Consider the following 21,980-nt stretch of genomic DNA (forward strand, 5'->3'; position numbering starts at 1 on the left):
ACCAGAACGGCGATCTCGGCGTCCCGAACCTCGAGCTCCCTCAACAAACGAGCGGTCTCCTCCCGAGACTGGGACAACTCTCGCTCCAGCTCGCGGTCACCCTGTAAACAGCAACGAATTGGCTCATGTCAATCGGTTCAAGCAAAATTGGAAATCAAAAAAATCAAAATCAAAAATCAAATAAGGTTCATACCTGACGACCTCGACCACCGACGAGTGCCTCGATGGCAGTAGCTCGTAGCCGGTTGGCCACCCTCCATAATGCCACGAACCGGGACGGTGCGACCTGCATTTTCAAAAGAAATTCTCAGCAAATTGAGCAAACTCAATCAAATGTGTTCTTACACAAAAGTCATACAAGTCGGAGACTTACCCTCCGAATCAGATGCTGCCAGTCATCTAAGCCAGCATCCGTCACAGCTACGTCGAAGTCACGCAACTCGGAGATCGTCGTCCTCCCAGTCGCGTCAGTGTACTCGAGGGTCTCGGGGTACTCTGGGGGCTCGATGCCCGCCGCCTCAACCTCCTGCAAAGACCAATAGCTCTCGTTAATCGATGATCTTTCGTCGCAATCCTCAAAATCAAAATCAAGAAAAAGTAAAAGATACTCACCACTACCGGCCAGTACGCCAACCTCCCGTAAAGGAACGCCGAGTAGTCCTCGCCAGGGAGAAGAAGGTCGTCGCCACTAGCACCAGCCAAGTCCGCCTCCCTCTCAGCCTCAGAAGGCTCCCTAAACATCGTCCTGGGAGGATCGACGGGAACCGTCAACGCGTCCCGAGAGCACTGACGAGCCAACCGCTCGCCCAGGTACCACACAGGACCCATCGACGTCCTCACGCAAGAGCCGACTCGGGCTCCTAGGTCGAAGGACCTCAGCGACGAAAGGGGGTGCTCCTACGTACTCCGCCCAAGGTCTGGGCACCCACTGCGACAATATGAAGGCAAAGATCATTCCTATGATCAAGTAAAGGCAAGGGATAAAAAGAGTAAATGAATACAAATGGGACACTCACGCTGCTCAGCTGAAGAGCGTTCACGTCCCGCCGGTAGACATTGTGAGAAGAACGCTTGCTCTTCGTCCGGCACATGACCCAATCCCTCACCACGGGATAGGCCCTCTCCAACGGCTCCGTCCTCTTGGGCGCGAGACTCGGGAAGTAAGAGTACACCCACGCCCGTAAAAACGAGGAGAATAATCAATGACAATCTTTCGTGATTTGGTAAAGAAAGGAATTTACTTTGGTCTAAAGGAAGGTTCATACCTCCAACGAGTAGTCCAGTCCGACGGCGCCGGGGAGAAGTCCCCTTCTCCATCAACTCGGACGAACCATGGCCCTCATGAAGCGGATGAGGACCGCAAAACCAGTGATGACCCGGCCCAAAGTGCCCTAGGGAACTCGGGTCGAAAGAAAGGGAAGGAGCTTCGTCGATAGCCTCTCGCCCTTGTCTCAGAGGTAAATCGAAGACAGGAACCACCAAAGCCACGACGACGAGCCCTCTGTTCGGTGACAAGGAGGAGGAGCTGTCTCCCTCCCATCGATCGTCACCAGCGCCGGGGTCTTCCCCGCAAAGTAGTCTCGAACGTAAGTACTGGGTACCAAACCCGGCACTGCAACAGCCTTCGGCGACAAGTTCCAGCCGATCAATCTCCTCACCTCGGCCGAGTCCGCCCTCATAGCAGTCTCCGGCCACACCATCTCCTCGGTCCCGCACGGCATACCAGAAATCATGCCGTAATCCTCCAAAGTGACTCCCACCTCACCAAAAGGTAGGTGGAACGTAGAAGTCGTATCTCGGAATCGATCCAAGAAAGCGCAGACCAGGCTAAGGTTAGCCTGCAACTTCCTCTTCACGATATCCCTCCAGACCTGAACCAGAGGACCGAACGCTCCACGCTCGATCATGGCCCTCTCCTCCGCCGACAGCTGCTCGTAGTGCTCCATCGATGTCGTGTAACCCGAGAACGACCTGATGTTCCCAGCCTCCTATTATGATTTGAAACAAAGCTATCTTTAGTTTTGAATGAAATTTGAAAGAAATTTGGACAAAAAGAATGAAAGAGAATAGGTAATGAGTAGTGAATTCTTATTTACCAAGCTCTTCACCGTCCTGTAGGACAGGTGACCCTCTGCAGCCCACACAAGGTGCCTACTCTCCCAGGTCTCAGCCCACACAGGAGTTCCTCTCAGCTGACGGCCTCCTCGCCCGATGTTAGCCCGTCTCGGGGCCTCCTCCTCCTCGACGGCCTCCTCCTCGCGAGTCTCGTCTCCAGCAGCCATCACCGCAGCGGTGAAGGCCTGCTCTAAAGCCTCCTCAACACGAATGACCTCTATCTCCATGGGAGCTCTCCCAGTAGAAGCCTCATCACTGCGACATTAAAGTAAATTCGGGCGCGTCACATGACGACGAGCCTTTGTTAAGGGGTTTTCAAGCCTTCAAAGCACTGAAACTGCTCCTCTCGTGCCATCCTTGGCCACGTTCCCGCCAACCCGATTACTCATGTGATAAATTGGGTCGAGTCAAGTCCAGTTCAAAGCCTAGCTCCGGGTTCGAGTCGGAATTCGGCAAAGACATTTCGCTATAACGGCGATTATGCCCTAGAAAGGTGTCCTGAAAAAGTTGTCACAAACCAAAATTCCGAGATGGTAGAAAGTTTACCCATCATCCAAGGATCCCAAATATCAAGTTTCATCGCAAATGGGCAATCCTAAGGCTATTTTCGAAGCAATTTACGGTTTTTAGTAAGAAACCGTCTCAAAATTCATTCAAAGGCTCAAAACTCGATGAAAATTCGAAACAAATACATGGTTATGTTCCTAACATCACCTACTATCCATTTCTAGCATCAATGTGGCAAGGCAAATCCATTTGGGGGAAAAGCCCCAAATTTTCGATCAAAAGGGTCGAGAACACTAAATTTCGCGGCTCAAAATTCAACAAATGTAGATGATTAATGCAAGGTTGGAACACATACCTCGATTAGTCATGTTTAAAGCAAGCTTTTGGATCAAACTTCGACGGAAATGGTGAAGATTTGAGAGAGAAATGAGTGAATTGTGTTACACAAACCCCTCTGATTTCGCGTTTTTACGCAGAAGAGCCAAATTGGGGAAAAGACGCAGCAGGCGCTGCGCCTCTTCCAAGAGACGCAGCTCTTGCTGCGCCTCTTCCTTGTGTTCCCTCCATACGGATTTTCAAAAATTCGTTATAAGTTCGTTATTTGTGGGCCCGTCTTTGGTGCGCCTCTTCCTTTGTATTTGTTATATTCTTTTGGTCCGTTTCGATGATTTTCTTTCCGGCCCGCGTTTCATCGGCCCAAATGCGATATTTTGATATTGTCCAAATCCATTTTTATCCAGCGCAGCAGTATTTTGTAGTGTTGCTCAAAATCCTTTTATCCAGCGCAGTAGTATTTTGCAGTACTGCTCAATCAAGATTTCTCTCACGACGATCAAAATGTTCCTAGTCGCCAATATGTTCCCCAACAAGAGTTCGCTTGAGACCGACGCAAGCAGATTCAACCTCAAGTTTTGCAGAAGTCGCTTGAGACCGACGCAGCAGATTCCCAGCAGTTTCTACCGACGTCCTGCCGCTTTCAATATTTCTTGTTTCCCAGAGTTCGACCGGTGCCGTTCTCCGAAGTTTCCAAATCAAAGCCTTCATATCTTTGAAACTTATCTTAATCTTTCGGATAACCCCTCTTGAGATAACCCCTTTTAATCCTTGAGAGAGAGGTAGCCTTGAGAGATAGCCTTGAAGTGTTAAGAGATTCCTTCGGAGTTCCCTGTGACCCTAATGCCTTGGACACCAAGTTATCTTCGGACCAAAGAGTTTTGCGAAGCGTCTTGATTCCGTTTCACCGGGGTATCTCGGGTATGGTCTCTTCTTATGGCTGGCGAGCTTCCTTACGTAGTCTAATGGACTTTAAACGACCCTCCCCGGAAGTCGACATACTCTAAAATGTTCCCGACGACGGGTCCATGGTTCGAGACCCCTTGAGCGCCTCGCGTCGCCATAGTCGTCAAAGGTTGTAATCTTCGATTGCCTGATGGCTATACTTTGACTTTCGCCTTGTCCAAGCCTCGGTCAAAGTGGGGGCTCAGAGATACCTCGTTTCGCACCTCCCGCAAAACCACCCGGTGATGATTGGGCCGCATGTTTGATACGCGGAACGATTTGTGACGATTCGTAAGATTATCGTCAAGTGATTGCTCAAATATTAAATGTCGACCTCTTAGTTGTCATCTACGTCCCGATACGGTCATTTTGGCAGTAATTAGAGTACATTCGGAGTCCGGGTCAAAAACCGTCTCCATTTTTCGATAATTTGTTAAAACCCGAGTCGGAATATTGGAATGTTAGGATATTTCTATTCCATATTTCATAAATTTTATCTTTTGGCAAACAATATCCCGTAATATTCATAAGATAATCGAATTATTTCCGTCCTACCATAACTCAAACGCGTAAATCTTTCTTCAGCAGGAGGAAACCTCTCCGGGAATAGACGCAACGGCAGCCAGTCTGCGCCTCTTCCAAGAGACGCAGATGGCGCTGCGCCTCTTCCCAGGCCCTTCTTTGCATGTCTTACGTATCTTTTTCATATCTTTCCGAGATTCACTTCCAAAGAGTCTCCGAAACCCTAATTCCGTCGTGTGATTAGTATAAATAGGAGCCTTCGTTCCTCATATTTCTCACGCGAGTGTCCGCCCTTCTCTTCTCCCTTTGCATTCTAGACTTTGTTCTTACTAATTGGCGCCTACGTGCTTGAACTTTCGACCACGTAAGCTCGGATCTTTCCGGGTACCAGCCTCTCCGTTGCATGACCGACCAATTTGACCAACTACACCAATAATCAACTTAATTTAATCAATCGTTTTCCTCTTACGAGGGCACTCTCTTTGCATTCGCGTCGAGCATTCACTAGTCGATATCTTAGTTCATCTCGTTCCGTCAACATGTAAGTCTGAGGGTGTATAATTCCTCTTTTATTTATTGTATTTTATTTATCGTATCACCATTGTAAGATTTATGTCGAAAACACCATTAAAACCGATTTCTAAAACCGTGCTTTAAAACTCGTTTTTGCGGATTTCGTGAGAGAGACGTCGAGAAAAAGACAAAGAATCGCCGCGCCTCTTCGAAGGAGCGCAGTTCCTGCTGCGCCTCTTTGTGAGGCTGCCGCAGTTCCTGCTTCTTTTCTTCTTCCTCGTCCTCTGTAATTCGCTTCTTTTTATTTGTTATTTGTTCGTCCGTTAATTCTTTGATATAATCGTCACTGATAATTCACATGTATATTATTATTCACCGTCATTAACATGTTTTAATTGTCATAAATCCGACTTAAATCCCTTATAATTCATATTTGCGGGTTTTCGTCATTAAATTCAAACCCGGATTTTAGAGATTCAATTTAGTCATATTGAGTTTCTGGAATTCGCCATCGATATAGTTTTCATCTGCTTATTCGCATATTCGTTGTATATCCGTCATATTTAGCCTAATTGACTTATTTCAACAGAGGACTCATTAATATTTTCATCATAATTTCATGTAATTAATTCGTTTACATCCGTATCATTCATGTTTATCGCTTTTATGACCATCATTCACATGTAATTAACCTGTTAATCACTTTCATCCGAGTAAATATCATCAATTAATCCTTTAAATCACCAATCGACATTAACGGCTTGCAATTACGGCTTCACGGCTGACCGAAGCCAGAGGAACAGACGCAGCGTCGCTGCGCTTATTCAAAGGACGCAGCTGCTGCGCTTTGTTCTGGTTGAGTTCGTCCTGAACTCCGTTTCGCTTGACCTAGTTTAATTAGTCTACGTTTAATCAACTATTATCCATAATATCACGCTAATTCCTGTTCGTTGATTTATTTAATTCTTTCTTTTGTTCTTTTATTCTTTTTTTTCTCAATCTATCCGTTTTAAAGGTATTTTCGACATAAATCGCCTATCCGTTGTAATTATTATAATTTCCATTATTGTAATTTATAGTTATTGTATTTCTTTTATTGTTTGTATGTTTCCACATGTAAATGAGCATTAAATCCTACTTCGACCCAATTGTATGCTAAATTACGTGTCAACCGACTTAGTCTAAATTTCACATGTTAGGATTAAGACTTGGATGTTGCATTGCATGCATATAGCCGACGATATATCGAGTACGAATAACTTCCCTAATCATTAGTAGAGGCCGCTATCGAGGCGGGCGGGATTAGGTGTTCGATCAAAAGAGCTTCCTAATACGTACCCTCACCCCTTACTCCAGATCTCCGTGAGCACCCGTGTTCATTGGCATCCACGAGAGTCATTCTAGACATAGAATGCTAAGGGTAACGATTGCTTAGTGTTCATGTCACTACTTTGTGTCTTGACATGACACGAGGTATTCGAACGGTTCCAATTTCCCATAAAAATTGGTGGCGACTCCTTACAAAATGCAAACGCTTGTTTTTCGACCTTCACCAAGCGCCCCCGTGGGCGGCCCGCTGTCCACAACCCCGTGATGCGATGTGGACTTGGTTAACTTGTCTAGGTGACCTTGATTGACCTTTTGGAAAGGCAACCTAAAAATACTTTCTATCAATAAGTTTGAAGTGCTCATTTCGAAAATTTTGTTATGTGGAAGTAATTTATTGCTAAGGAAACCTCAAATGTTATGAAATGTTGAAATGTTGAGAAATTTAGTTGTTTTGATGGAGGCGTACCACTTCGATGTGCTTTGGAGAGGGATCCATTGAATTGGGCCCCCACACGGTTGTGAATTCAACCGCCCAGAGACAGAGTGACTATCACCCCGAAAAGCTATTGTCTAGAGCTTAACCGGTTGCCTAATAAGCGATTGGCGAAAGCAAAGGACATTAGCCCGGAAGGGACAAACCCCATCTTAAATTTTTGAAATGTGAAAGTTAAATGAGGTCAAATTTTGAATACTAGTCATATCCACCCTTTGTTTATAACAATTTGAGCATTTCATTCCCAAAAAGCCTTTTTGTCAAGCCATTTTGTCGAGCTTGGGACGATCCATGACCTTTACTTTTGTAGAGAATTCGAGACTTTTCATGTCATATGCTACTAGCATCATAGGGATCATCATTCCACCACCATCCGATCGCTCTTGACAAAAGCATTTGGGAATTGAGGACGAAAGTAGTCTAGTTTAACACCATTTGGAGGAGATTTAGTGTCATCCTCTTAGCCTTAGTAATTAGTTGAACTAGTATTTGTGAAGGATTATATGCTCTTAAATTTGTTCTCTCTTAGTTGCCTCCGCCACTTGATGAGGAAGTGGCTATTCCTTTTGTAGATGCATCCATTATTTGATTTTGTGTGCTTAATGTTTGGATGTGTCGCCATTTTGGCAAGACCCACCTTGCTTTGCAAGAAGGCATCCTACCTCATGGTTGTCTTGTTGTGAGTTGAAGGGGTAGAGTGAGACCCGCTAATTGTCTCATATCGGCTATGTTATTAGGTTAGTTTAAATAATGGTCTTAGTCTTTGTCACCTCTTTACTCGGGACGAGCAAAGGTTCGGTTTGGGATATTTGATGTGACCATAATTAGCGCATATTTAGCCCCCGAATTAGCCTTGTTCCCATGCTTTTTAGTGCATATTTGGGTCATTTATTGTCTTTAGTTCTTTGTTTTGCATATTCTTTGAGATTTTGATCCCTTGGTAGGAAAGGAGTGCAAATCTTGCATTTTCATGGCAAAACGAGACTAAATTGATTGAATTCAATGACCAAACATCAAGGAGAGACAAGATTAGAAGGCCTTTGTATATATTATAGTAGATGACCAATGTTAAGGAAGGATCCTTGCATCCCCAAGGAAATCCCCAAGGATTTTATGAAGGAAAGGAAGAAAAGAAGAAAGAAATGAAGCTGGCTTGCAACCCGTGCGGATTGACTGGAAGACGCCCGTCCTCCACAGCACAATCCGTGTGTCTTCCTTCAAAGACGCCCGGGCAGCAAGCCCAGAAGACGCCCGGATTCCCTTGAAGACGCACGGGCAGAGGCTCCTGAATCCGCCCGTCCCGTGCCTAAGACGCACGGATTCCAGCCCAGCACGAATCCGTTTCTTCAAGCTTCAAAGAAAGAAGCCCTTCCTTCGAAAAATACCGGCTTCTCCCTGCTCAATCTAAAAAGTGTAATTACTAGTTTAGCCCTTAGTTAACCCTAATGCATCCACCTAATTTCCACTATAAATACCCCATTAGTCTAATTAGAAGAGCATGTTCTTCTTATCAATTATTAGAGTAGTTAATATCAATCAAATCCCTCTTTAGTATTTGGTGGAATGTAAGTAGTAATATTAAGCTCAAAAAATATTCAATTTACAACAGTTTCCCCACTTCAACTAATCAACTCTAGTTCCTATAATATAAAGTATAGAACTGTTAAAATCATTATAGAAAACCTATCTTTGTACACCAGGACATATCACTAGCCTTCAGAGGACCCTGATGAATACCAATCACACGTTGTTTGCATTCAGTTTGGACCATTTGAGCTATCTTACCAGGATGCATGACGTACCCCTCCAATCTACAAATATTACTATTGTGCCAGATATAATAAGACGTACTCACCATAGCTGCCATATCAATTGGTCTCCTGAACATAGATGGACATTTCAAACAGATGAGTTTCTTCCAATCTAGCAGGCCAGTAACAGGGATTCCTAACCAGTGAGCAACTTTGTGAAAGCATTGCCGTGCAAAAATAAAATCCTGAAATAAATGTGCATGAGTCTCCATTTCCACACCATATAGAAAGCACGCAGTATTATCAACTATCCCCATCTTGTGGAGTCTATCCAAAGTTAGTAGCCTCTGGTGTTGTATGAGCCAGATGATGAAGCTGCATTTTGGGACATTGTACCTATTCCATACCAGATTATACCAAGGAACTTTTTGATCAGATTCCTGCATTAGCCATTTATACCCATCAGCAATAGTATAAGAATGATCACTGCCACGCCATTTGCCATTAATGTATCCATTTTTAAGTGTTTCTTTCACTTCACAAATCTTGCGCCAAGCCCAGGAACTATAATCAGTAGGTGTATAAGTCATCCCTCTTTAGTATTGTAATCAACAATTAATCAAGTTTTAATACAAGTTTTATTTCCTTAATCTCTCTTTTGTTCATCCTTTATTTTGGGTAATTGAAGATTATTTGGGTTATTATTGGGAGATTGACAACCTCTCAATCAAGCATTAAGTACTTCTTTTATTCTTTGCTTTATTATTGGAATCATTAGTAGGTATAATTCTCTTAATCCCTAATTACTTTTATTTGTTCATCATGTTTCATTTTGTTGGTATGATTGACAACCTTGCTAGCATGATCAACATGATAATCAGTGAGTAGTGACCTAGCTAGGGTTAATGGGTAATTAGGGGAAACCTACATGGGGAATGATTCATGCTTAAATTAATATGCTTTCATGGTTTATTTGCTTGCTTGTTTTGATCTCAACTCATGCACATGTTATGTTTGATGAAATGTGAGCCTATGAATCCTTGCATTTTTTACCCATCACCTATCTTTTCAATGAGACTTGTAAGACATAAACCAACTCGAGTCTCATTAGACCATGCATGTTGTTGAGTAGGAAAGACTAAGTCGACTTGTAGGTGTTGTACAATCTAATCGATTCGGCTCCGGGACCCAAACTTTCCTAAGATTGTAAGATATAACCCAACTCAATCCATCACAACAATAATTGCTTGCTTATAATTTGAGAACATGTTTGTATGATCAATTCCCATGATTCCCCTATGACCCCATGATACCCTAGTGCTTTTTATCAATTGTTTACAACCCTTTTAATTCATCTTGCTTATTTATTTTCATTGCTATCTAGTTAGTGACCTTCTACATCAACCCAAATTGTGACACCCCTAAGACACCACTAGTTTCAATAGAAATATCATCTCAATTCCCGTCCCTTGGGATCCGACCTTTACTTGCCTCTTTACTAATTGTAGAGTTGTTTGTGAAGTTATAAATTGTGTTTTGGTCTAGGAGCTTCCAACGACAATTGTTCCGAAAAATAGAATATAGCTCCGAAATAGTCCGGCCAACTTTGCAGGGTGGTGGGTTAGCATGGAGAGTTTGGGGGATGATTTGGATGAGGATACCCGACCCAGAGCACCTTCCCGTGGCCGAGCCTTTACCAGCGGCAGTGGTGGCAGCCGATTCTGATGATGAGAAGAAGGTCCCGGATAGGCTGTTCTACCTCATTGATGTTGATATTTTGGAGGTGATGCCTGAGCCGACCAAGGGGGATCAGGCTAGACCCAAGGATATATATCCTAGGGTGAGGAGAGGACCGCTACGGGTGAGAGAGAGGATGGCTGAGACCCAGCCAGAGCAGCCTGTGCCTCCACAGTTTCAGTGTCCTAGCTACCCTTCCTTCTTCAGCACTGAGATGAGAGTGAGTGAGCTCACGGAGAGAGTGTCTACTACCTTGACACTCCGGAACCTCCATGAGATGGCATATGTTCAGGACATCGGGACCGAGGTGGCTCACCCGGTGTGGTAGAGAGGCGTTGGGGATGACAACGGGGTCTTCCATTACTTTGGCATGGAGCGGCCTACTTGGGGAGAGCCTATGAGTTACGCCTACGGTTGCTTGGCACCATGGCGAGTGGGAGCCGATTCTAGCACTAGTGGCATCGCGGGTGAGGGCACAACTGGAGCAGGCATGTCTGGAGGCGGTGGTGGAGATGAGATGATGGATGAGCAGGCTATGGAGTGATGATGTTCCTTTTCATTTCTATCTTGTTACATGGATTTTTAGTTCTTGATACTTGTTTCGTTTGGTACTTTTTAGACTTAGGTTTGTATTATGGCCATAAGGCCGTATTTTAGATACTTTTCATACTTTCTCTGCAGGATATTGGTGTCGGGAATACGTTTCCGACTCATGTATATTATGCTTTGGACATATGAAGTGACGCCATAGGGGATTTTTGACCTGTGGCTACTCGATCGAGTGCCCCTCACTCGATCGAGTAACTGCAGGGGTGACATTCTGGATGCATTCTAATCTTGACATACTCGATCGAGTGTCTGGTAAGCTCGATCGAGTAAGGTCAACTCGATCGAGTGCCTTGCAAGCTCCATCGAGTGCCGCTGTTGGATGCCTATTTCGTTTAAACATTTGTTTTTATCTTCATGTGGTGGTTCTTGTTATAATGATTCTTGTTGTGGATGTCTTATATTATTGTACCGTCTCAACGGTGGTTATACAATTGTGCATATTTGAATAATTTATGCAATTTCGATGATATATATATCATTTCATATGCTAAATCATATTGTCTCGGGTAACGTAGTGTTTAAAGGCTATAATCCTTGTTGCATTATTTGCATGGTTGTATAAGAAAGTAATTGATGACATGGTTGATAGGCGATCATAGGATGTCTCGTTGTGTTGTTCACTTTCTCGATAATTTCATATCTGTATGAGTCATATTTATGTAATGTCAAGGAAGTCTCGTAGTTGACATGAGTTAAAATGTGCATATGGTCTGTTAGTAATGCCAATATGGAATAATAGTTTATCGACTTGTGTATTCGTAAAGTTGTTTTGTTAGTGAACTTCGGGGACGAAGTTCCTTTAAGAGGGGAAGAGTAATGTCGCGTGGAAAATGACGGAATAATAGCAATTTTATAGTCTGTTATGACAATTTTAAAGTATTTAAAATGGTTGTTGGGTAATTTCGTAGTCGTAAACCATTTTAATTTAACAACAGATTTACGACAAGTCTTCCCTTATTTTAGAGCAAGAAGCGGTATTTAATAACATCAAAGAAAAGGATTCTTTTTGTAACCGTTTCAGCAGAAGAATCAGTCCTTTTCCGAAGAATCAATCGGTGCGATCTCCGCTTCCCAACCACAATTAGTTCAAATTCTTTCAGAAGCGAATGCTTTGTTCCAACCCGTGCTTTCAACCCCGGCGCTTTTCAGTACTGAAATCGAAATGGTTGTTGGGTAATTTCGTAGTAGTTATAGTGCAATTGAGTAATAGTTTGTAATTGTTGAATAGAACATCGTGTTATTGTATCTTATTTTCAGTTAATTGTCCTCTGTGTTGTAATGAAATTGGATGTTAGTAGCAAATAGTAGAGTGGAATAAATGATGTGTTATTGTGACCAAACTGTCGTTTTTGAGTGTTGTGTAACTAATAGTTGTTGGGAAGTAGTTGATGAAGGAATAGTCTGATAGTTGTGTTGGTTTACAAATAGTTGTGTTGGTTTACGTTTGAGTAATAATATGAGATGAGTGCAAGTAATAGTCGAGTTGGTTTTTCTTGTGTACAATATGTGTTTGGTGATTCGATGGGAAGTCGTGTTGTGTAATATGGGTTAGGGTAGATGATGATGATGATGGCTGATGAACATGCATAGCGGGATGGTATTTATAAACGATCGTGTTGGCATGTGTCTGATAAACAGTGGTGGTTACCTTGATTCCTTTGTCTTTGTGCTGTGGGGGAGGATGAGTCGAACTTCGGGGACGAAGTTCTTTTTAAGGAGGGAAAACTGTAATACCCGTCCTTTTAGGGACCCATTGACCGACGTTGACTGACCTTAAACACCTATCTTGACCTTAGGAAACCTTACGAGTGATGACTTATGACGATGTGAGCTTTGGTCTGTGTGTTACTCGATCTAGTTGAGGCTACTCGATCGAGTAGCTTGGTGGCTCGATCGAGTAGAGGTCAGTCGATCGAGTAAGTTGGTTACTCGATCGAGTAACGGGTTTGCAGCGGGGAATTATAAATCGTAAATCGTGAAACCCCAAATCATTTCTCTACCTTCTTCCTAAACCTAAATCCCGTCACCTCTCTTCTCCTTCACCATGATTCACCTCCTTGATGCCTTTGTGAGTGAGAACACCTTAGAGATGGGAGGCTTGAGTCGGGTAGCGGTCTTGACACCGGATTGTTGTGTAATAGGTATGTCGTCGTCGTCTTTGTTTTCAGTTATGTTTATAGAAGTAGTAATGGATGGTATGGTGGTTGTTATAGATGGTATTGCTGGTTGACTGTTATCTTGTGATCGGACGCGGAATCGCTGCGGTTTGCTAAAGGTAGGTTCGCCTACTCAGTATTGTTGATTGTCTAGAGGGTTTGTTGTTGATGTATAATTGGTTAGTGTCGTTGTTGATGATCGGTCGTGGTAGTTGATTACATTGTGTTGAAATGGTAGTTGGTGATTGTTGTTTGTACAGCTGAGTATGATTGTTGTCTGTGGTTCTCGAGGTGCGTCCTCGGCTGAGTGGAGTTTCTTGCGGGAGTGGCTTTATGCCCTTGATTTGCCCTCTGTGGAACCCGCCACAAAAGGCGATGTGCACATTAAGAAACATGGGTTTATCGCTCGAATGAGATGAGCGGGGCTTAGGTGGGAACGGCTGCGGTCCCCCACTGGCGGTGTGGATTACTGGTTGCGATTGATAATCCGGCAGGGCTGGACCTTCGGGCAGTCAGAGGTGTGTGGATGGATGGTTGGAAGAGGTGTTGTGTGTGTGTTGCTTTAGTTGTGTTGTGTCTGCTTGTACTTGTTACCTCAGTTACTGACCTTGTGTGGTTTTGTTGTGTTGTCTGTTTGTGTTGTGTCATCCGTGATCCACTATGGTGAGCAGTCAGTCTTAGCAGGTTGATGTTGGATCTTAACTGGGTGTCTGCAGAGACGAGTCTACCACGAGTCATGGCAGAGATAGTTCCACATAGCTGATAGTAGTCTTGAGTTGTATCTTTTATATCGCCTGTAGGTTTTAAGTCACTTGTAAAATAACATTAACGTTCATTTATCGACATTTGATCATTACTTTCCTCGGGCAACGAAGATGGTAACGCCCTTATCTGCTAGAGAAGGTCTTTTTAAGGCTCCTTGGTAGATGGGGATGTTACAAACCATCTCCCTTCTTGGGTTTGTGTCCAAGGTCATGTGAGGAGTATAGGGTAATAAGAGAAAGTTGGGAGAGAGAGGTTAGGGTTAGAAAGATAAAGGAACCGTCGAAAATGAGTTACATTATAGACTCCGCGTTTTATAATAACGCGTTAACTGACGTGGTACTCTGTCGAGTATAGACATACTCGGCCGAGTATGTCCTACTCGGTCGAGTAACATGGATACTCGACTGAGTAACCCTAACTAGTTCAAGTAACACGCTACATCGATCACCCACTCTCTCTCGTATCCTTTGCTAAGGGTCTCCCTTGGCCAATAGGTCGGTCAAAGAGTCCTTAAACAGGGCGGGTATTACAGTCTTCCCCCCTTAAAAGGAACTTCGTCCCCGAAGTTCATCGACACTTCCCAATGCAACACAATTTGACAATGAAAGACCCCGTAAACTTATGCAAAACCAAACAACGCCACGTACCCACAACAAGGTTTTTACCATGAAGTACTATGCTATTACTAAGTGCAACCCACCAAACTGTCTAAGGAAGACTATTTAAAAAAAATTGTTTAAGAAAGACTATTTAAGAAAGACTGTTTGATATATTCAAGTAGTTTGAAGTTATGCGACGATAATTAAAGACTAAAAGCTACCAAATCAAAGAAGTTTTAAAGAAGTTTTTGTCAAGTTTGCGATTCTTTTGCCGTGATGTTATCTACCCCTCATAGGAACTTCGTCCCCGAAGTTCGCTCCACCTATAGCGACGAGATAAGGATATATAAACACAACGAATATGGGGCGTATTCTACTCTTCTAACAATTAAAACATGTATGAGGCATAAGTAGGACAACTATGTTTATGCCATTTAGAAATGAATCGACTTTCAAACATCAAAGTTATGAAATCATGTACAACATATACTTCAACAAGCATGATAAAATTGTTAGGCCATCATTCATACTAACTCTCATATCATGTTCCATCTCAATTCTAAGTCAAACCGACGTTCCGTCATTATATAGACCGTACTCATACCATATCAAGTATATAACGGTACCAAGATACTCACGAATATGTATAAAACAGAAGCAAAAGAAGTAAATTCTATTAACTATAACTCTTAAATAATCACGCATCCCTCCACTAGCTACTCGGTCGAGCACCACTGTTTACTCGGTCGATTACTCGGTACTCAGCCGAATTTTTGAGTCCAATCCATGTCCATGACATAGAAATATTAATCTGCAAAACACATCGCATGTCCACTACCAACACAAGGTTCATGGTCTTAACGACCTAATAACAATAAGGAGAAAACAAGTCTAACAATCATCCAACAACAAGTCCATAAAATCAAAGCGGAGCTCAAACGTCCGTGTCCTCATCCATATTCTTGCTACCACCAGTGCTAGATGTTCCCGCTCCTTAGAATGCTTCCGCTGAGTAGCCTCCACCACCAGTCCACCTCCCTGACTAGTCTAGCTGGCTGCCGTAGTTGGCTCCCTACGGCTCTGTGAGGCAACCATACCCGTAGCTCTCCGGTGTTCCCCAGAAGTTACGGTCTACCCCGTAACCATGGAACACCCCGGTGTTATTCCCCGGCCCTCTCCACCATACCGGCTACGCCAAGTCCGTCCCTATACCCTGGTTGTGGGCTATCTCATGTATGTTCCGCAACATTAAGGTGGAAGAGATCCGCTCGGTCAACTCACTGACCTGCATCCTAGGGTCGAAGACAGTGGGGTAGGGCGAGTACTGGGTCGGATAGAAGCTAGGTGTGGTGTAGGAAGGCTCACTCTCTTTCTCTCTAGTCGCCCTCCTTCTACGGTGCTTGCGAGGTGGGGGAACGGTCGCCTGCTTGTCCGATGTAGTGACCGGCTTAGGTAAGTCTAGAAGGATGGTGGGATCGATCAGGTAGAAGTGAGGCTCAGGTTCAGGTTCCCCACTCCCTGAGTCACAGTCCTCTAGGTGGTTCGCCATCGGTAAGTTCTCAGGATCGGGGAGTATCATTAATTTTGTCCCCCTCACCCTCCAAGCTAAGGATCCCTCATCTAACCTCCTAAGCCACTTAATGTGGCACCAATACCTCTCATCCATAGTAGGAGCAGGCTCAACCAACCCAGTTCCCAACGATGGTGGGGCCTCAAAATCAGTCAGTCTCTGAGCCCAGCGGGTCACTATTGCCCCCATAAGTAAGGTAACGGTTCTTGGACCGTACCATAAGAGCCAAGCTGGAGCACATAACCCTGGGAGCACTGTAGTAAATGTGGTTCCCCCGGCGAGGGTTAAGATAGGACACTAAAAGCATCCCCTCGTGGGTGTTCAACTTACTCATATCATCCCGCCCAAACAGCAAACAAGTCATCATTCTCAAAAACATATGGAGAGACACATGTTGAACATCGTTAATAAACATGGCATTCGAGCTTGGGAGAGGTCTACCGGTCAGATAGAGTAGATAGTGGGGTGCCCCACTGTTGGTCACAACATCACTCAAGTATCCTTTCTTCTCAGTCTCCAACCCAAGATGGTCAGCAAACTGGTCAAGAGTCAGGTTATGGTCGGTGTTCATAAGGCGAAAACTAACGGTTTTCCCACCCACGTAATAGTCAAGAGAGCTCAAAAACTACAAAGTGAGGAACATGTAAGACGTTTTTTGAAGATAGTACAACCCCTCCATACCCACGATCTCAAATATGTGGGTGATATTCGACTCCACTTCTAAGGTTGTCAAGATTTCGGGAGCCACACAATGAGTCAGCCTCATAGTCCGACCCATTAAAGCCACAAAAGCAGCCCGTTGCTTAAAATCAGAAAAGATTACCGACGGATATTCCTCAAACGGAGGAACAAGAGGCTCTTGGCTCGATTGATCAACTTCCACGGGGGAATTAGCACGAGTACGTTTCTTGGCCGGTGCTTTTGACTTCGGCATGCTGCAAAACTACGAGTTCAACAAGAATTTTCTGGAAATTACACCATGGTAAGGGCTATGTTTCAGTTTATAGACTTTTAAGACGGAGTTTTAAGACAGCTTTTTCTCTCAAAAGACATGACATACCAACCCATTAAAGCATTGTTATCAACAATTAACCCTTTAAGAACATCCTAGTAGCAATCTAAGTGGTCAAAATCAAAACTTTGAGACGAAACCCTAGAAAATTTTCGACAAAAAATCGGTGATTTTGAGCATAAAAACTGTATTTCGCATGAATAAATCGATGATTAAAAACAATTACTACCAAAATATCACCATAGAAGTACAAATCGTTGAATTACAAGAGTAAAATTTCAGATTTTGGGGCAAAGTACACCATTGATTTGATTAAAAGAAAAGAAAGTTGATTTGTTGTATTACCTTAGGTCGGAAATTGATTAGATAGGGCAAGGGAAAAAATATTCCAAGAACAAGTTCAACCAAAATCACCCAAGTTTGTTTTTGAGAGAGAAATTACAATGAGTGTTTGTGTAAAAATGAGGATAGGAGGTGGAAATATTAGAGTAAAAAGCTTATAGGGTTTCCGGAAAATAAACGAGTTTGACCGCGAATTTGGGGTACTCGGCCGAGTTCTGGGACTACTCGGCAGAGTAGTCTCTACTCGGTCGAGTATTTGGTCTACTCGGTCGAGTACTCAGAGATGAGTAGCTGGCTTAAATGGTCATTCTGAGTATTCGGCCGAGTGCCTTTATACTCGGCCGAATTTGGCCTACTCGGTCGAGTATCTGCTTTACTCAGCCGAGTTTTCATGAACAGTAGCGGAATTTGGAGTTTCAGAGAATATTTCCTGCAAAACAATAAACATTGTTCGGAGTTCCACTTAGTCGGGGCTCGTCACGCTTAGACCTTATTTCTAACATACCCTAGGCAACTTTGAGTTATATATACATAATGATTTACTTACGCAACATATGTTATGCTTCACATAAACCTTTCACACAACAATTCATGTCACAAACACATATTTTATACTCAGCTAGATTATATTTCTTTTCATGCTATAACATTACCGTCTTTCATTACTCTTCTGCTATGTACAACCATGCATAAAACTTTGGATTGACTACTTGACTCATCCATACATACATATACACAACACTACCATACTTGCATTCCATCTATTTCAACCATTGACACACCCTTTAGGAAACACACATCACACATTCAACACACACACACACACACACACACACACACACACACACACACACACACACACACACACACACACACACACACACACACACACACACACACACACACACACACACACACACACACATATATATTTCCCCTTATGTTTACCCCTCGTTGTTGCTGGCTTAAGTATAATGGGGCCGGGATTCTGAGATGAGGGCGCCTTCTCACCCAAAACCGACATAAGAGGGCTCCCAACACAAATACACCAAGTCCATTTTAATTTGACACCCTACATTCATTTGGTTCAGGTTCCAAAATCGTCGCTCTTATACCACTTTGTAACACCTCCACATACCAAAGTGCCTTATGAAGGACCACCCCAGCATATAAAGGTGCTACTATCTCGGTTGCCCTAGGTAAGTAAATCAAATGAACAATAACAGAACAATTCTTAATTATCTTTATCCTTTACAACATAAACTACGTGAGAAAGATTACAACATAACTACTGGAAGAACTACTAGACACGAGTGACAGCGGCATCTAGTTCGACAGCGTGACGACTCGATTCCCTTCCATGTCTCGCAAGCATCATATCAAACATCACCTGCTAAACAAACTGCTCATCATCCCCGAATGGATCACCACAGTTTTGAAAACACAACATGGGGCCAGTTCATTGAGTAATCAAAATAAGCTAAACACAAAGCAAACAACCAAGACAATCAAACTTTACAACCATTCTCCAACCCCAATCATATCCAATATCCGGCTACACACTTAAGTGTGTAGCCCTGCCAGATTACCCATCGCAACAGGTAATTCTCACTACCAGTGGAGGGACCGCAGCCTTGCCCACCTAAGCGTCGCTCATCGCAATGAGCAATAACCCATGTCCATTAATGTGCACATCCTCCTATGTGACGGGAACCATAAAGGGCGAATCAAGGGTGTGAAGCCATTTCCGATGATGACTCCACTCAGCAGAGGATGCACCTCGCAAACATAAACAAGCAACAAAAATTCCAACAACCAAGAAAGACAATTCCTACAACGATACTAAACATGCCACTATCACAACAATTCATATTAAATCAATTAAATAGGCAACTGAGTAGGGAAACCCTAACTTTTCGCTATTCCATGAAAGTGCGTCCAATAATTAAGCCAAGCAAGACTCCACGACGAACCCTACAAGTAAAAACCATATCCTATTACTAAACTAATCAAGATCTACTGAAGGATAACTACTAACCACAAACTCATCTTGAGACGCAACCGATGCCGACGACGGCGACAACCCGACTCGATGACTCCTTGCATAAACAATATCCCTTCTTAGGTTAGTGTCTAAGGTAAAGCAAGGAGTATAAGGTGATAAAAGAAAGTTTGAAGGGAGAGGTTAGGGTTAGAAAGACAAAGGAACCATCGAAAATAAATTACATTATAGACTCTGCGTTTTATAATAACGTGTTAACTGAAGTGGTACTCGGTCGAGTATAGACATAGTACCACTTCAGTATACTCGGCCGAGTACGCCCTACCCGGTCGAATAACTTGGTACTCGACCAAGTAACCCTAACTAGGTCGAGTAACACGCTACATCGATCACCCACTCTCTCTCGTATCCCTTGCTAAGAGTCTTCCTTGGTCAATATGTCAGTCAAAGAGTCCTTAAACAGGGCGGGTATTACATAGGCAGTCTAGGACTCCGAATCTCTCATAGGATGCAACGTCTTTAGCATAGGTAGGAAGATAAATCTCTCCCAATGTGTTCTTTGTCTCCCCACTAAACCCTACCAAGACATTGGATTTCTTGGTGATTTGATCCTCGTTGATCTTCATGGCTTTGAGTACGTCTAGCATGATCAGGTTCACTGAACTACCCCTGTCTACCAGGATTCTTCTTACAATGGCTGTTCCAATCTGCATGGAAATTACCAGACCATTGTGATGTAGACCAGGGATCCCTACCAGGTCACAATCACCAAAGGTGATAGGTGGTATATTTCCCAGTTTGTAGGGTGACTTCATTTGAGGCATCCTGGCTATCTTCTTTGCTGTTGAACTAGTTAAGCCACAAATCTCTGATCCGCCATTTATGAATTTTACATCATAGAGTGAAGGTGGTAGAGAGAGATTGCGTTCCTTCTTTTGCTCCTAACTTTCTTTACTTTGATCTTCCTTTCTGCCTTTGGCTTTGATGAGATCTTTTAGGTATCCAGCCTTTAGCAGGTAGGCTACCTCTTTCCTCAGCGTGAAGCAATCTTCCGTTGTATACCCAACGTCCATGTAAAATTCGCACCACTTGGAATTGTCCCTCCTTGGATTAGGATTTTCTACTTTCCCAGGCCATGTAACTGTTGATCCCATGTTGTCAAGCCGCTGGATCAAGCCTGCAATATCAACACTGAAGTTATGCTCAGAAATAGGTGGGTGAACTTTAGCCTTACCTTGTTGTTCATATGCTAGGTTTAATGCTGAATGGTTCGGCCTGGAATATGGGGTAGATCTGTAGCTGCTGCCTCTGCCACCGCTCTTCCTATTTGGCTTTTCATACTCCTTAGAATTGCAGGATGCTTTAACTTTGTAGCTTTTGGTCTCCTCTAGCCTGATATAAGATAGAGTCTTGGCCTAAACATCTTCAAAGGTATGACATGGATACTTAGTGAGTTCAATGTAAAGATCACTATTTGGTAGTAATCCCTGCCTAAATGCTTCCACTGCACTTCCAACGTCACGCCAGGGAATAGACACCTTCTCTTTGTTGAACCTGGCAAGAAATACCCTGAGAGTCTCATCTGACTTCTGGGTAATCCTATAAAGATCACTGGACCGTTTCTTCAACTCCCTGCTACTTGCAAACTGCTGGTTGAAATTGTTGATCAGGTTTGCAAAGGATTGGATGCTTCCAATTGGAAGATTGATGTACCACTGTAATGCAGGACCGATCAGGGTCGTTCCAAACCCCTTACACATGCAGACCTGCCTGAACTCACTTAGGATAGATGCAGCTAACATTTTCTGCTTGTAGAGGGCTACATGGCCTTGTGGATCTGTGGTCCCATCATAGATTTCCATGGACGGAATCATAAATTTCTTTGGAAGATCCACTTTAGCTATTTCGTCTATTAAATACGAATCAGCATAACAGTTAGGGGCAGCTTCCTCCATGGTGGCAGGCACTCCATGTATTTTTTCGAATTTTTCATTAAGTTTCTTAATTTTCTGAACTATTGCCATCATGACAGCCGCTCCTGTCTCATCAGGGTTTTCTTTGTTATTCTCTGGGATCTCACCGTCATCAACGTTGATCACTTTCTTGGTACTATTTGGACTCCCAAAGCTTGAGAAATCAAAGTGTTTGATAATTAATGAGAATGGGGTTCCTGGCTGGATTTTGGAGCCTGATCCTTTAGATTTCTTTAACTTCTGTTTCAAAGCGGACTCAGACTCTTTCAACTGTAAGATTTCAGCCTTAGACTGAGCTATTTTCTCTTTCAGGCTCTCCATCTCTGCTACTTTTTGTAGAGCAGCAGTCAATTGTTCTTCCACTGTTGGTTGAGACATTTTTTTTTGCTAGTTTCTTTGTTTTTTGGATTTTTTATAAAAAAGGACAAAAAAATATATTAATGAGCTAGATGCCCCATGGTGGGCGCCATTTATTTTGTATGAATTTTGCGCAAGGGTAAATCAGGTCAGGGTATAGTCTAGGCAGGGTTAACTAGCTCAGATTTATCTATGTGTACTGCAGGGCAGGGTAGATAATAATAAAAATAATGCAAATAAAGTAAATAATAAGACAAAGGAATTTGTAAGTGAAAAACCCTTAAATGGGAAAAAAACCACGGGCACCAAGCCAGGAGAGGATTTCACTATGATTTCGAGTAATTAGCAGA

At 43.2% G+C, this 21,980-nt stretch overlaps 2 protein-coding genes across 2 annotated transcripts; both read right to left on the reverse strand.

Moving 5' to 3' along the window:
- Positions 1-8,429: 8,429 nt before the first annotated feature.
- Positions 8,430-9,098, reverse strand: LOC141617536 (uncharacterized). The gene has a single exon (XM_074434730.1). It carries the CDS (start codon positions 9,096-9,098, stop codon positions 8,430-8,432), a length of 669 nt encoding a protein of 222 aa, XP_074290831.1.
- A 10,657-nt stretch (positions 9,099-19,755) lies between these two features.
- Positions 19,756-21,651, reverse strand: LOC141617538 (uncharacterized). Its single transcript, XM_074434731.1, has 4 exons — positions 20,747-21,651; positions 20,535-20,692; positions 20,256-20,477; positions 19,756-20,168 (listed from the first exon to the last, which is right to left on the reverse strand). The coding sequence occupies exons 1-4, from the start codon at positions 21,649-21,651 to the stop codon at positions 19,756-19,758; spliced, it is 1,698 nt and encodes a 565-aa protein (XP_074290832.1).
- Positions 21,652-21,980: the final 329 nt, after the last annotated feature.

This window comes from Silene latifolia, chromosome X, assembly GCF_048544455.1.
Source record: "Silene latifolia isolate original U9 population chromosome X, ASM4854445v1, whole genome shotgun sequence".
In the NCBI taxonomy this organism is placed as follows: Eukaryota; Viridiplantae; Streptophyta; class Magnoliopsida; order Caryophyllales; family Caryophyllaceae; genus Silene; species Silene latifolia.

Excerpts from the sequence above, each read along its gene's own strand:
- LOC141617536 (XM_074434730.1), bottom strand. The coding sequence starts at position 9,098 with ATGACTTATACACCTACTGATTATAGTTCCTGGGCTTGGCGCAAGATT.
- LOC141617538 (XM_074434731.1), bottom strand. The coding sequence starts at position 21,651 with ATGTCTCAACCAACAGTGGAAGAACAATTGACTGCTGCTCTACAAAAA. Across the intron at positions 20,693-20,746 it reads CTTTACATTGAACTCACTAA|GCTAGAGGAGACCAAAAGCT; the intron begins GTATCCATGTCA and ends ATCTTATATCAG. Across the intron at positions 20,169-20,255 it reads AGGCAGAAAGGAAGATCAAA|AGATTTGTGGCTTAACTAGT; the intron begins GTAAAGAAAGTT and ends ATGGCGGATCAG.